The 16,725-nt window shown below is 34.6% G+C and overlaps 1 protein-coding gene and 1 long non-coding RNA gene across 2 annotated transcripts; both read right to left on the bottom strand.

Moving 5' to 3' along the window:
- Window positions 1-5,118: 5,118 nt before the first annotated feature.
- Window positions 5,119-10,138, bottom strand: LOC147842614 (uncharacterized). Its single transcript, XR_015497747.1, has 7 exons — window positions 9,768-10,138; window positions 8,267-8,341; window positions 7,878-8,021; window positions 7,041-7,156; window positions 6,907-6,948; window positions 6,456-6,586; window positions 5,119-6,115 (listed from the first exon to the last, which is right to left on the bottom strand). It is a non-coding gene; the product is annotated as an uncharacterized LOC147842614 (long non-coding RNA).
- A 1,298-nt stretch (window positions 10,139-11,436) lies between these two features.
- cdkn2c (cyclin-dependent kinase inhibitor 2C (p18, inhibits CDK4)) lies at window positions 11,437-15,685 on the bottom strand. Its single transcript, NM_001199994.1, is given in 3 exon segments — window positions 11,437-12,441; window positions 14,542-15,184; window positions 15,559-15,685. Coding segments are annotated over 2 exon segments (513 nt in total). The 5' UTR covers window positions 14,674-15,184; window positions 15,559-15,685; the 3' UTR covers window positions 11,437-12,060.
- Between the last annotated feature and the right edge of the window lie 1,040 nt (window positions 15,686-16,725).

The raw sequence follows: 16,725 nt of genomic DNA, 5'->3' as shown, positions 1-16,725 counted from the left end.
CTATATAATTGTGGTTAATTAACTTTGGGGTGAAAATTACTGGAAAAAGGTGAGTCGATGCCGTGATATTGCAGTTAAATCCAAGTCACTGACCTTTGTTTTCTTAACGGTCGCCTATGTTGTGTATTTGTATGGTGTATTTCGTTATTAGATTTTTTCATTAATGATACACAAATTACTAAAAATACAAGGCTTTATGAGTAGGCTACCTTAAAATGCCATAGTGGGAAGACCAGGGCTAGTTGTGACCTTTTTTTGCTCCCTTGAATTTATCTTAGTGTAGGTTATTTCCAGTTTTTGCATTGACACAACACGACGAAAACAAAACAAAAACAAAAAAGCTGCTAAACATGTCCATCCAGATGAGTGACAATCCACACAAATGTAGTTTCTTAATCATACTAACTGACGCTACCTTGTGTACCTTGACCAACTTGTTATAAAATATGTTTTATTTAAATATTAGTTTTAAATTTGAATATTAAATACCATGTAAACATTTTGATGTGATAACCCTCTACACTGTTAAAGAGATAGTTTTCCAACTCCCCCCCCCTTTCCTTAACCCCCCCCCCCACCCCCCCAAAAAAAAGATTATCATTTATATTTGCACACCTTATGTGGTTCCAAAACTTTGTTTTTTACTGTTAAACACGAAAAAATATAGTTCTAAGAAAGCTGAAAACCTGTAACTTTTGACTTCTTTGGTAGAAAAAGAAATTGTATGTAAGTCAATGGTTACAAATTTTTCAGCTTTCTTTAAAATATCAAAGAATAAAAATGATCATAAAGGTTTTGAATGATTATAGGATGATTAAATGATAAAAAAATCATTATTTTTAGGTAAACTCTCACTTTAATAGCTTAAAATAAAAAATAATGTTCATTCATTCATTTTCTTTTTGGCTTAGTGCATTTTATTAATCTGGGATTGCCACAGCAGAATGAACCGCCAACTTATCCAGCACATGTTTTACACAGCCATACACACTCATTCACACACATACACTACAGACAATTTTAGCTCACCCAATTCACTTATACGCATGTCTTAAGGCTTGTGGGGGAAACCGGAGCACCTGGAGGAAACCCACGCTAACACAAGGAGAACATGCAAACTCCACACAGAAATGCCAACTGACCCAGCCAAGGCTTAAACCAGCGAATTTCTTGCTGTGAGGCAACATCGCTACCCACTGCGCCACCGTGTCGCCCATAAAAATGATATATATTATATATACTATATACTAAGGAATTTTTGAAAACACATCATAATTATTGATTTTATAACTCATATAAATGTGGCAACCTGACGTAACCTGAAAGTCCCTGTGGTAATACTCTTATTACTATATTTACATACACACATAAGTTATATATGCAAATACATATTTGTTTAATATCTACTTTCAGGCAATATAGTTTGCATATTGGCCCTGGATTCACCTGCTAGTCAGACTAAACTTAGCTAACATTATCTACACTTTCATCCAGCAAGCTTCATGTGTAACCTAATCATCATTGGGAGATATTTTGCATGTTAGTTGGCCATGGCCTTCTTACATGTCAACTGTCAGCAGAGTTGGAAACGGTTGAGCTCGCGTGAGCTGATACTGCAGATCACCTCTGCTGCTTCACATGATCAGAGCTTTTTTATTTGATCTCTTTTTTCAGCCACTCACCTATTTACTGTCACCCCATATATTCATCAAATTTAACATCATTACATTTATAAATTCATCCCCATCTATCCATATAATCGTCCTTCTATCATCCATTAACCATCCATCCATTCCAATATTTATCTTTCTATCTAACCGAACACACCCATCTGTCCATCCATTATAGATATATTTTTTTTATCTATCCATCCATCTATCCATTTATTCATCCTTCGATTTATCCATGCATCGATCACCCACCTATTAATGTAACCATTCTTGTTCACCATCATACATTTATTCATCATTCTTTCCATAACCCATCAATCCACCATTCCATCTATATATATCCATTCATCTGTCATCCATCCATCCATCTATTTATCCATCCATCCATCCATTCATCCATCCATCCATCCATTTATTCATCCTTCATTTCATCCATGCATCGATCACCCACCTATTTATGTATCCATCATCATTCACCATCATACATTTATTTATCATTCTTTCCATCACCCATCTATCCATCTGCCATTACATCCACATATACATGTATCCTTCTATCCATCTTTCTATCTATTTATCTGCCATCCATCCATTTCTTTATCTATCCATGCATCTATCATCCATATATATATTCATATATATATCCATATAAATTCATCTATACATAAAATCTTTTATCTATCTATTCATCATCCATCTATCTGTCCATCTCTCCATTCATATCTATCCATCAATCTATCATTCATATATCTTTTCATCTTTCATCCATCCCTCCATCCATCTATCCATTCATGCATCCATCCATCTTTCGATTCACCTGTCATACATCATTCCATCCATATATATCTATCCATTGATCTGTCATCCATCCATCTTTATATCAATCCATTCATCTGTCATCCATCTATCTTTTCATCCATCCATCCATCCGCGATTCCATTTATATTTACATCTATCTATCTATCTATCTATCTATCTATCTATCTATCTATCTATCTATCTATCTATCTATCTATCTATCTATCTATCTATCTATCTATCTATCTATCTATAATTATTCATCTATATATCATTTATCCATCTGTCATTCACCCATAATTCTTTTATCTATTCATCATCCATTCATCTGTCCATCCATCCATTTATCCATCATCCATATGTCTTTCCATTTTTCATCCATCCATCCATCTATCCATTCATGCATCCATCCGTCTTTCTGTTCACCCATCATTCATTCAGGCATCTATTCATCGATCCACTCTGCTTCCCTCCATCCATTTATCATCATCCATACATCCATCTATCATTCCATCCACATCCATCCATCCATCTGCCATCTATCCATCCTTCTATTCACTCATCTGCAATTCACCCATCCATCCATACATCATCCATCTGCCATTCACCCATCCATCCATACATCATTCATTCACCCATACATCCATCCAACCAACCAACCTATTGTTCCATCCATCAATCCGTCCTTTGATCCATCCATCGATTCATCCATCCATCCGTTATCCCACCACCCATCAACCATCATCTTTCCACCCATCAACCTTTATCTATCCACCCATCTACACATCCATCATTCATCCATCAATCTGTCCAACCATGTATTCATTCATCCATCCATCCATCCATCATCCATATATGCTTCCATCAAGCATTCCTGCCACCCATTATCCATTCATGCATCTGTATATTCATCTCTCCCTTCTACCTTTTCCTCCTATCAATACATCATCCCATCCATCCATTAATCCATTAATTCATTCTTGTCATCCATCTACCCATCCACACATATATCCATCCATGCATCTTTCTATCTCTCTCTCCATTCATCCATCAATCTGCGAACTTTGTCTGCTTGACGCCTGTGAGAATGTGGAAGGAAGCTGCTGCACTTGAACTGAGTTTTTTAGCTGTCAGTCATTGCAACCAAAAATGAACCGCACAGGCAAAATGCACAGCAGGCCCTCCCGAATGTCTGATAAAAGTGTCCTTGTCAACGGGCCAACATCTCACCACCACAGGGCTTTTAGACATATTGTATCACCCCTTCTGTGGGAAAACAGTGTTTTGAAGTGGCACTCCACCTGGCAGCTGCTCACGCGAGCTCTTGTAACACTCATAAATTACAAAGCAGCAAACTTGTTCTATTGCCCACAAAATCAGACACATTGGCTGTAACGCAATGGGTGTTTTATTCAGTCTTCTGCATTAACATTCAAACATAAACCAAGGCAAGTCGGCTGTTTTATTCCTCCTACAATTATTTGCATACACTGAATTTAAAAACTGTTGTGAAAAAGTGACAAACATGACATAAGTAAACATATATATGAGTAATCACACTGAAATAAATGCATTCTGAATCAATAGAATGACAAACAAAGGTTGATATGAGTTTAAAGATGTGGACATTTCTGTTGAGCAATTAAACAGACACTGCACAAAATCAGACACCGGCCCCGGGCAAACAGTTTGTGAAATGCAGATGAAAGGTCTGCCACATGATGGTCCCTTGTGTCTCCGTTCGGGTAAAATTGAACTGAACTTGAAGTAGCATAGCTTCAGTCAAAATTTGAAATCTTGTTTTTCTTATGTGCCCTATCATGGGCTTCAAGAGCAATATCACAATGATCAGCAAAACAGAAATAACCCTAACGTTATTTTTACAACTGTAAGGCCTCTCTTAAAATGTTCTCCAACATATAAAACAACTATCCAGCATCAATCACTATTTCTGATTTAAACAATTACCCACATAAAGAGATACTGTAGTACATATTATACTGTTATTGCATAATAATAATAATAAATAACAATAATAAAGTGTATATATATTATAATATTTATTACAAGTATAGTAAACTGATAAACTAATACATACTGTGGGTTTTACTACTCTAAATGGTGGTGTATTGTAGCATAATATACCTTATAGCTGTAGAGAGCGTGGAGTATTTGGGTTTATATTACAAAATTATTGTTATTAAAATATTTATATATTGTTGTTGCCATTGTATTTAACCACAACTGTATAATTATCACAACATATTAATTTATCGTACTATAATGCCATATTTATATATTATTATTACTACTATAGTTATTACTGTACCACAGCAACTGTAGATTTACCACAACATATAAATTAATTTACCTTACTATAATACACTGTTAGACATTTCAAAGGGTTTTTACAGTAACTTACTGGCAACACTGTTGCCAGTAAGTTACTGTATTTTAGATTTACAGTATACAACTGTAAATCCGTTTACAGCATGTTACCGTAGTGTCTGAAAATGGTTAACTACTGTAAAAACCTAAGTTAACAGTTAGCTACTGTAAACCTTTTAATTTTGTCCTAAATATTTTATAATATAATTTTATTAATATTATTTTAATACTATAGACCTAAAAAAGACACAATTACAAAATATTAACAAAATAAACACTCTTTATTTAAAACATTGGAGATGCTTAAAACAAGCTTAAAAATGTGTAAAAACATTACATTTCAATCATTCAAAATATTTTATTTTAAGAAAAAAAAACATTGAAAATGACAAAGCACATTAACATACATGTACAAAACTAATTTAAGTGTCTGACCTGCATATTGTTGAGAAAAAAAAAAACAATTGTACTAAGTACTACTGACATTAAACCAGACACAATTACAAAATATTCCATTCTTTAAAACATTAATAATGCTTAAAGCATTTAAGGAAAATGTGTGAAAATTACATTAAGCAATAAAATCAACACATTAAAAATAAATAAATCACACAAAGCACTAGAACATACATGTACAATAAAAATGTAAACTTCTGAATTGCATATTGTTGGAAAAATAAATATTTGTAACTATTAGCCGACTCAGAAACAACCCAACTTTAAAATATTACTAATTCTGGTGTCAAATGATCAACAAGGTCTGAATTCACATGTTCAAATGCAATTCATCTTTATTTCTATTGCACTTTTACAATGTAGATCAATGATGTCAAAGCAGCTTAACATAGAAGTTCTTGTAAATTGAAGCTGCTTCAGTCCAGTTTTCAGAATTGAAGCAGTAAATGTTACTGCTGAAAGTCCAAACACTGAAGAGCAAATCCACCGATCCACCAATCGTAGCCAAGTGATCCAGTGGCGACAGTGGCATGGACCAAACTTCACCAACTGACGAAAGTGTAGAATAAAATCCCTTGAGAGATACCAGGCTCAGTTGGGCACGACCAGTTCTCCTCTAGCCAAACTTGTGCAAGGCCGCAGTCTAGGCACCAGAGGCTTGAAAGTTCACCAGTGGGTGGTCAGGCTGGCCCATTGGATCAATGCGGAAACTCATTGATCACGTGTGTCTTTTAGGATACACTCCTCCATGACCACCACAGCATCTGGTCAGGATTTGGCCCAGTCCAGGATTATGAAGAACTCTGGATAAGGACAAACAGACTAACATAAGCATAGAAGAAGCTTGTTTAAAAAAAATAAATCATATACTGGTTAATTATTTTGAAGCATGGCAGCTAGGTTGGGCTAGTTTTCAGCTGGTACTGAGCAACTGGCTCCTGCTCAAAACCTGCTCACTACCATGTTTAAAAGATAACTAACCAGAATGTCCTGTTTATTTTTTTCCCTAACAAGGTTTTACAAAAACATTGTAGCATTTGGGATGGGTTGATTCACTGCAGGACAGATTAGACTATTTGTTTTATGTATTCCTAATAATCTAAAACTGACTGAATACTGATAAAACTATTGAGAGTGTCTCACCTAATCCAAGTTCTCAGTTAGCTGGTGAAAGAAGGATAACACACTGTTGTTCATGGTTGTCATTCTCTTCAGTACTTCTCCTGCCTTCTTCTGGCTCACTCTGGCTGTTGCTGTGCATTTTGTTTCATCTTCTGGAATTATTTATACAAAAAATTTTATTATTTTATTTATTACAAAATATTTAGGCAACATGAAATGGGGAAAAAGACATTTAATACATAGACAAATGCATGTATCCCAATACTAAATATTGTATTTTGAAATGTCTGACCCATGACAGACCTCAATCTGCTCAAAAATATTATAAACAAAGATGAAAAAAAACCTACTAAATGGTTTAATAAAAAAGGGAAAACGATTTTTTTATTTAGCTAGCAACTAAACATGTGACACATTTTGTATTAAAAGTAACGTTAATATATTGAGAAACAAATAGATGTACAGTACTTACTGTTGTATGAGGTCCAGTTTGCACAGGCAGGCTCCCAGTATTCTATATTGAGACCATAAAAAAGCCAAAAATACAGATAAGAATGCCATGCTACAATCCACAACCTCCACACAACTTTTTTTTTATTTGTTTACCTTGGTTGCTTACTGGTCTTGCTTATTTTTAAGCATAAGGCTGTGCTGATCAAGATGTTCCTCTGAAATGCTGTTTGTTTCTTCAGACAAAACCTGCTGCTGTGCCAGTGCCATATCTAAACAGAAAAAAATATAATGGTAACAATTATGTTAAACCAAATGTCAAGAGTTGTGATAAAAAATAATTAGCATACAATAAATAGCAAAAAGGTGGTTATTAGCATAATGCATAGAGGTAAAATTGGTTTTATATTAGCAGATTCAGACTTCCCCCTTAATAATTTAATTTCATAAAAGTATTATTTGCAAACTCTAAATAGCGAAATCATTTTAGCAGCTAATGACTATCAAAGTACAACATGCTCACGGTCAAATAAACAGTGTTAATGTTGATTTCAAGTCATACTGGCATGCTAATTCTGATCGAATATTCAAAGTAACATGGAAAACAGTATAGAGTCTTCTAAATGAACGAATGTGCGAATATAAAACCAACTTTACCTCTATGCATATTGTAACGTTATAGATTTACGTTAACGTTCTTATAGGTTAACTTACGTCGCGATGTTATTTTCTCAAGCTAACGTTATAAGTTACTCTAAACCAGAGAAAAATAAGTTCACAACATCTAATATATATAGTATAAATCAATATAAGTTAAACGTTGCACGTTAAAATGAGTTTGAGTCCAATTCAGTATAAACTTAGCTCAGTTTAGCTAACAGTTAACATTACCATTTTAAGATCGCTTCAGCCAATGTTGCCGAGCAAACAAATGCTAATAGAGGTGCTCAAATCAATGTCGAGTGTTGTCAGCACAGACAGACGCGCTTTTACCTGGATTATTTGTTGGTCTTTCATTCATATTCTTCTGGGGGTAAACACTCTCTGCCGGACCGTTGTCTCGTGCTAAGTGTCCTCCAAAACTGTCTGCATACCTCTGGTTCCCTCCTAAACCAAAACCCGCTGCAACACCGGTTCCTATGTAAATAAATAAAAAGATATGACGAGAACAATGGCTAATAGTCATAAACAGTCTTATTTAAAGTAATAGTAGTGTTAATGTAATAAATTAAATAAAGGTAACATCTTAATAGATGATATATTTCTCAAATGGGCGAAATAACGCCAAGCCAGAGAAAATAATAATAGCCAACTTTATACTTTACTTTGTTCTATTCTCGTCCACAAAACATTCTGTAAAATGAAACACTGCCTCAGCTTACCAGAGTAAAGTTTGTTAAATCCAGTATGTTCTTCAGGCACACTAATAAATTGTCCTCCAGAATTGCTCCAGGGTCCTCAGGCAAAATGTGGTGCAGAGTAGTCGAATCGCCGCAAGGTGGCGTTGAAGCAGTTGTGGAAAATACAGTATAATACACGAATTTTTACAAATACAGTACATCGCTGTATATGTTGTTCGACGTCACACTAAATTCCCATAATGCAACGGTAAATACAGTTATTTACTGTAAAAGGAATTTGCAGTATTACACTGGGTGAAATACAGTAAATAACTGTGTAATTTACAGAAATGTCTAACAGTGTACCATATTTATATATTGTTATTACCATTGTATTTAACAACAACTGTAGAATTACCACAACATATGAGTTAATTTACCTTACTATCATAACATATATATTGTTATTACCATTGTATTTAACCACAACTGTAGAATTACCACAACATATAAATTAATTTACCTTACTATAATACCATTAGGCATGGGGTGGTATAAGATTTTGACGGTATAACCTTGGATAAAAATATCATGGTATTGTGATTACTGCTCTAAAATATGTTATTTTTAAATGTCTGGGTAAAAAACAAATACTTTTTTTAAACACAATATAATTTATTTAAAAAAACATTTAAAATATTTTGGAACAGCAAACATGTCAGGCTAAATAATTCTAATTGAAAATTGACTTCTGCTGTCTTCATTTATGTCAAAAACAGATTTTATTTTTTTACAACTTAAAATGGCATCTTTGAATATCTTTTTCTGCTGGAGATACTGTTGCCCCAAAAATATGTAAATAAAAAAATCTTATATATACCTCAGCAATGGTTTTGCAAAAAATTGACGTTTTCAAACCGCTCTATACCTTGAAAACGGTTATAGTCCCTTGCCTAAATACCATATTTATATATATATTGTTATTACCATTGTATTTAACCACAGCAACTAGAATTACCGCAGCATATACATTAATTTGCTTTATTATAATACCATATTTATATATTGTTATTACCATTGTATTTAACCACAACTGTAGAATTACCACAACATATTAATTAATTTACCTTACTATGATATGGTATAATAATATTTACTTTAAAATTTGTATTTCACCTGGGTATAGACCACTAAAGGAGTTGCTATCATTTAATAGTTAACTATCAGCTTATGGAGAGATTTTTTATGCTTATATAGATATGCTACAGTTTGTAGAAGCAATGTAGACAGGATGTAAATATATGCAGAAAACGTATATTCTCGACATTATGATAGATATTTTTGGCTTTTATTATTTCACATACTCTTTTGTTTTTGCATGCTACATATGAATTATAAAATAGTGTTTTGACAAACCTAGGTGCATTACTTTTCATAAATATTGTTTTTGTTTGTTAGTTTACTACACATAAATGCTGAACTGACCACAGACATGCCCAAACACGTTTGCAGATTCTGCACATTTAGGCGTCGATTTATTTACCTTCATTTGTTGCTGACAGTCGATATAAACCCGTCTTGAGAGCCGAATATTGACCATAAAATTTCAATAATTAGATTAAAAATATAACGCGTGATCAGGCGTCGCGCGTTTCAAAAAAGATTATCCGCAGGCGCGCAACCAGGAAGAAGATATCTGGCATGATGGCATCCTAAAAATCATAAAAACTGTATTCGAGGGGCAAAAACATCCTACAAGTGGTTTTCTTTAGCAGAAAGAGAGGAAGAGCGAGTTTTAAAAAAGAATCGTAAGTGCTTGTTGTCATCGAAAGCGCCTAAATTTGAAAATCCTGGCATTGCGCGCTGGCGTTTCCTCCCACTAAAATAACGGATCTGCTGCTTCTGCTCGACCATGAAAACTCTCAGAGAGAGTCACCATTTTATCATTCTCTATCTCATTTTATATGGTGCCATCTTAAAGATCAGCCCATATGGCGCAGACCCCTTAAATAAAAGCGCATTATTTATACATATATATCCATGATCATAATATAGCACTTACGTACGATTTCGTACTCCTGGTTTTGAAATGAATGACTGCCACACACCACATGTCAAAACATTTGTTTTATATCACAGCGAGAGAAAGCACAGCAATAACGTGCCCACATAAGACGCATATTCATATTTGGATTTCACTTTAGGCTACATGCGTTTCTATTATGTTTGGTTCGATAGCGGTCAGTAACAGTTAGATATGAGGATAGCCGAGAATATGAAAAGGATTTAATAATCGGTTGTAAAATAAATGTAAATCAAGTTCCGGAATATGCAAACTTTGCATTCATATAGTTTGGAGGAAAAAGCCCTGTTTGAAATGGACTCTAAATATAATAAACAGCGTTCCTGCATCTTAATTGTAAGTAACTTATTTTTCAAAGCTATCACTCGATGTCAAATATATGTTTGATTAAAAATATCAGGATTTTTAGAGTAGAGAATTTGAGGCCCGCTTTATATAGGCTACCTGACAAATATGTAAATGTACAAAATATCAGCAAATATTCATGTTTTGTTGCTTGTAGTGTTTTTTAGTGTTAATATAAAATGATTTTATATTAAATAAAAAATTTAAATTAAATTAAATATTGATTAAACAACATAATAACAAATCATTTTAAAATAATAGCTAATAATAATATCAATTACACATTTTGCCAAACTACATCAATTTAGCATACTTAAACATTATTAAGAAAAAAATCGTATAGGCTAATGCTTTTTTGACAATCCCAAGACAGTTTTAAACCCCACTAATATCTTTATAAACTAGGCCTATATAAAATAGATTTTATTTTAAAAATTGTTTTAAAAACTTATCATTTTTTTCTAACTTTTTAAGAAACGCGGATGTACAAGAAATACAAGGTAGCCAAATTGACCCACTTTTTTAAAGGTATGAACTTATTCTCCTCATGTAAATCACCGAACAATGAGAATTAGTTTATATTAATTTAGTTTCTCTTTTCTACCTGTGTAAAAAGCTTATTATTGTTAGCTGTATCCTCTTTGTGTTTACAGAGGGAACGGCAGACTTCTCGTGTTGTTACACAAATACACACTAAAAATATACAACCGCCACCGCTAACGTCAAAGCGTCAAAGTATTTTTCTCATTTAAACATTAGACAACATAAAAACACTTACCCATAATCAAATTCAAATATTTTAATAGTCACATAAAGGTGTTTTAGGCCCACCCGAATTCCAGTGACACGAGGCCAGAGTTAAACACATACTGAAACCGTTTCAACAGTTGTCTTTGGTTATTTGGCAAGGTTTTAATATTTTCAAAAGCGATAAAAAGACAATCCTTCACAGTTAAACAACAGTTAAAAAGGCATTAATTACAAGCAAAAGTGCAAGTTGACTGTGACAAAACTAAACACAGCAAAACTCATGGCAGGGTGCTGATTTTATATAGTGCAATTACTTTGTTTTTGACAATCTCAATTAATCTACATTTAATTTTTTGTGTTTGTTATGAAACAGCACCCATAAGAACAAACATGAGCTCGAAAGTTAGAGAAACGTATGCTATATACAAATCTAAAATGGAGGTGACCTGAAAAATATCCCGTTGACAAAAAAAAAGTTAAGAGCCATAAGTCATCGGAAATGTTAATTATTCTTCACCCACAAAAACAAACAAACAAACAAGCCCCTGAGCCCAATATTTTACACTGCAATAAGAGGTAGTTGGCTGAATATTCTGCAATTGCAATAAAGCGCTAATTCAGCATTGATCCGCTACCTCTGCTACACGCAGGCCCACAGTCACAATCTCTGGCTGGATTGTAAAGACGCAATGCTCTCCAACCACTCCACAGTTCTGTGTTTTTGGTGCATAAACGCCAGGTCACGAGGTGTGTACCCTTTTGCGTTAGCCAGAAAAGGCTGCGTCACGCAATGCGTTACGAGAAACTGCACGACATCCAAGTGTCCTTCGCGCGCCGCCAGATGCAGAGGCAGGTTGCCGTCGTTGTCTAGGAGATTGACATCAGCACCGTTCTGCGCGAGCACGTGCAGGGTGTCCAGATATCCGTCACGCGCTGCATCGTGGATGACGGTCAGTCCTAGTATGGGGTCGCGCACGTTTGGGTCTGCGCCAGCTTGTAAAAGGGTCTCCGCGATGCTCGGGCAGCCAAGTTTCATCACCTGAGATGCAACACAAAGAGAACACGTTTTAGGGTCTTTAAATATTAATCAGCTTACAATTAAAAATTATTCATTTGACTTAGGCCTATATTTTTTATTAAGGTAAGTGCACTGTAAAAAAAATCCTGGTTGCCTTAATTTATAAGCTGAATCAAATTAACCCGAACTTGTATTATGTTAAACTTAAAACTTATAAATTATAAAATTAAGTTAGAACATGATTAACTTAGTCTAATAAGTTAACATGACCTAAAACATGTGCTGTCAGGACTAATTGATCGTATAGTTTTTTTTACAATGTGGTTGCAAACAACTTATATGGTCTGAATTTAAACAAACATTACATTAAACATTGGTATTTTTTTATTAAGCCCATACAATTAGTTTGCAACCACTTACCTTTAAAATATAGTTAGGGTTAGGGTAAATTCAATGAATATTTTTTTTTCAGTGTAGTGCACACTTAATTTTTTGTTGAATGTATACATTTGTGTACATGTGTACGTTGAATGTATTTGTGTTGCCTGTTTTTCCTGTGATTTGTGTAATGTGAACGCTGATGTGGTTGTGTGGTGAAGCCAAAGATAGATTTCCACTTATGGACAAAAAAGAAAGTAATTTTTTTATTTACAAGCTTTACGTGTATTATTAATAAAAAACATTATTTAGAATGAAAATATATACATGCATTAAGGAAAGTGTTTAACAAGTTTTTCAGCATTCTGCTTATACATATCTTTATGACAGTTCTGAGAAAGAATGTGCAGCTCTCAAAAGAGATTTTACTTTTGTTTTCTTGTAAGTTGATGGATGGTAAAAAGGGAAATTGCTTGTTTGAGAGAATAAGTACGACTTGAAGGCTGTGAAATAAAAGTGTGTATGGCAAACTATATCAGAAATCTAGCACAAATCGATCTCTTCAATTTTAACTGATCTCTTAAGATAAAAAAGTATCACTATGAATTGATTTTATGGAAATACTACCAGGAAGTTTACTACATCACATAAGTATTTTAACAAGGCTATGAGGCTCCATTTTAAATGACTTTAAATTTCTGTTTTTAGATAATTTTTATGCATTATTTTTGATTATCTCATATTTAGAAACCAAATGGAAGGTGTGTATTTATTTATAAATATATTTGTCTATCAAAATGACCTACTAAATTTAAAAAAAGCTGATAAAATAATCAAAACCTTACAGGTAGTGACCAGTCACATTACATAAAACTCAAAATTTTCCTTATTCGTTCATATTTTTTATTCTAAGATCGTAATGTTGATAACACAACGTTTGCGAATATTTGATGTGACCTCCACTTATAAATTTGTCACATACGCATAAGCAGAAATTGCTATATGCTACAACATCGAGTATGGGGATTACCCAGTGTTCGGATAAGCTCTCGTTCTGAATCTTATAAATATATATTGTGAGATTTTAACACAAGCACATGAGTAATCTCACAATATTTCAACTTGACCGAAATTTAGCAGCAATACTGTGTCAGGTGTAACATTCGGAGATACAAAATATTATATTTTAAACTAAAATAACATTTTTAAAACTTAAAAACAGGCTTTTGGGACTTATTCGATTTTATTTTGTTCCTCTAGATGGTTATATGTCATATAAAAGGAAATAACAAACATAAGCATCTACAATCATTTCGGGCCTTATAAAACTGGAACTGCATGATCATTAAAATACATGCAAAGTTTTCTGTTACATCTACAATCTGAAATAATTATAAAAAGCTGCCAAACATGTCAGGTTTCGTGTAGCTCGTGAGCTGATCTATACTGTGATAAAACACTTTTCGGTTTCAACAATAAATAGGCTATTGGAGAACAAGTGACGCACATTTGTTGGCATATAAAAATATAAATCATTTGTAACAGGTGCGTAGTTGGTTCTCAGGTAAACCTTTTGATTTTTTCAAAAAGCCACCGGTTTGGTCAGAAGTAAATCAACCAGGCCACTGCTATAGTGACTGGAAGAAGGAAAAGAACAAGCTGTTTTCCTGAAGCTGATGCACTATGAATTATAAACATCGTGTTTTTTTATATGAAGGTTGTAGGTGGAGATGTGCGTCTAACCTGCAGTGCTGTCCTGCCATATTTATTCTTCTCGTTAACGTTCACGTTGCTTTGAAGTGTCTGCTCAACTTCCATCAGATCCCCAATCGCAGCTGCAGTGCTCAGCCTGTCTATAGCAGTGTCCTCGGCCATTATATCCTGACAAAGGAGAGTAGAATATCTCTGATTTTGTTAATAAAAATGTCCGCTGGTGGAGATATGGAAAAAGCACTACAAAGCAGTAGTAAATAGTCCGATCCTCCAGCCCCCCTAAAAAATATCCGTTGGAGATGCGCCAAGGTCCACCCACATTAGGCTAACATCGTCCTACTGAAGCCATCGGAACCAGTGGAGAAAACAGAGATGCGGAGCCATCTCTAATCAAAATAAGAACGATCAAGAACAATTAAACAAAAGAAACATCCTCTTTTCTGCGATCGACGCCCGTGCCCAAAAATGGCATGAATGTACTGTGGTCTTAGTCCAGATACTCGATCTCTCGCATTCAAACAGATTTGCAGTAGTCACATGAAAATGATCGGATCCGAGAGGCAAACTTCCCTTTCATATGTCCTCTGATAATATGCAGGTGCAATGGGCTGAAGAGCTGCGATGCGTTCGTGGTATTCGCAGATGTAGTCATTCCGAGCTTCTTCCACGACCTCTGAAACAGAGAAAGGAGCCTGTTACTTCGCTGAGAAAAAATATATTAAGCATCCAATCAATTTGCAACGACGTGTTGTGAGTTTTTTTGAGAGCTTCCCGCCAATTTTGAACATGAAACGTCAAGAGTCTTCATTGATGTGCACATCAAAGACCGCTGGCACCACGAAAGGCTTCGTACTGATACTAGTCCGGTGTAGCGAACTGGCACGCGTGCAAAACATTACTAACAGTGTTTCGGTATTCGCATTTCAAAACTCTAGGCTTGAATATCTACAAATGTTCCGCCGTAGTGATTCATTAGAGGTGCTTTACACTTCTGTGGAGGTTCAGCCGCTGGTCGAATCATTTGAAATGAAACATTGTATCCAGTACCTGCAGAATGGTTACATCGCTGGCTTCGGTTTATCCTCTTCTGATGGCTCTCGGGAGTTCAATACGCTGTTTATAAGACAGCTGAGTTTGTCAGAGAGTCTGCTGCTGTTTGACATCACTCCTTTTTGAAATAAAGGACCGACACTTCCGCCCATATAGAGGCGGAGCCGCTGGGACTCAACGGTAATGCTGCTGGGACTCGGAGAGGCTGATCCTCCTGACCGAAAGAGAGATGCACTTTCTGCTTTCAGTTTTGAATACGCATTCGCCTTTCCCGTGTAATAAAGCCTTTACGACGTTGGTGTTACCAATATAAGTTTCTTCTTTTGAAGTTGAATTAATTCAAGCTCCTCATGTGAAGAAAACACTGTAACAGCACAATGGGTTAGATAGTCATCCGCGTAGTTTGCCTATATTTACATTATGGCGTGTTTATCCATTCACCACACACTATTAAACTTATTATTAAATACATGATTTTAAAATCAGCTGAAGCTATAGAGTTTTTCTGGTGTTTTAGTTTTCTCTCTCATTTTTGAAACAACCACAGCAGATTATGATTTATCTGTTGCTATTTTTAATGCAAGGCTGTTAAATTCACAGTTTATTTATGTTCAATTACCCCAAAAGCTTTAGTAATTTAAATTGTAGTCGATGTTTCTGGCATAGGATTGTCTAGCTGACCTCCTGAAAGCAGTTTGGCTGGAAACGATGGCCTGATGTACTAAATCCCTTTAAGCCCCTCTAAAAACCAGGCAGGACTGCTTATAACTAAGCTGGTGTATGGACCATTTTGAGAGATGTAAACGAAACAATGGTCCCAATATATTTTAATTTCTATAGCCACATATTGATAGATAATTTTGTGATAGATGTTTTAACATGTAGTCATGATTGAATTGCCTCTTGTTACAGTTATGAAATAGTTTGATAACAAGCAGGAAATGTTCATGGGTCACACTGAAATGGTTATTATGCATTTATTTTTGTTGTATTATTTGTAGACAAGGTTGTTGATATCTTGTTGTTTTTCTTTTGTATGTTTACAATAAAATAACGTTTAGGTAATTTAATTGCATTGAACTTTAGGATGCCTTTGCTTAAGATGCTCTGACACATTTAAAACGGCCCCAAACCAATCTAAACCAGCAATGGTGTGATTGAGAA

Source organism: Danio rerio, chromosome 8, assembly GCF_052040795.2.
Source record: "Danio rerio strain M-AB ecotype USA chromosome 8, GRCz13ab, whole genome shotgun sequence".
NCBI lineage: Eukaryota > Metazoa > Chordata > Actinopteri > Cypriniformes > Danionidae > Danio > Danio rerio.
Note: the sequence above shows the minus strand (reverse complement) of the source record. Positions and strands in the feature narration are given on the sequence as shown.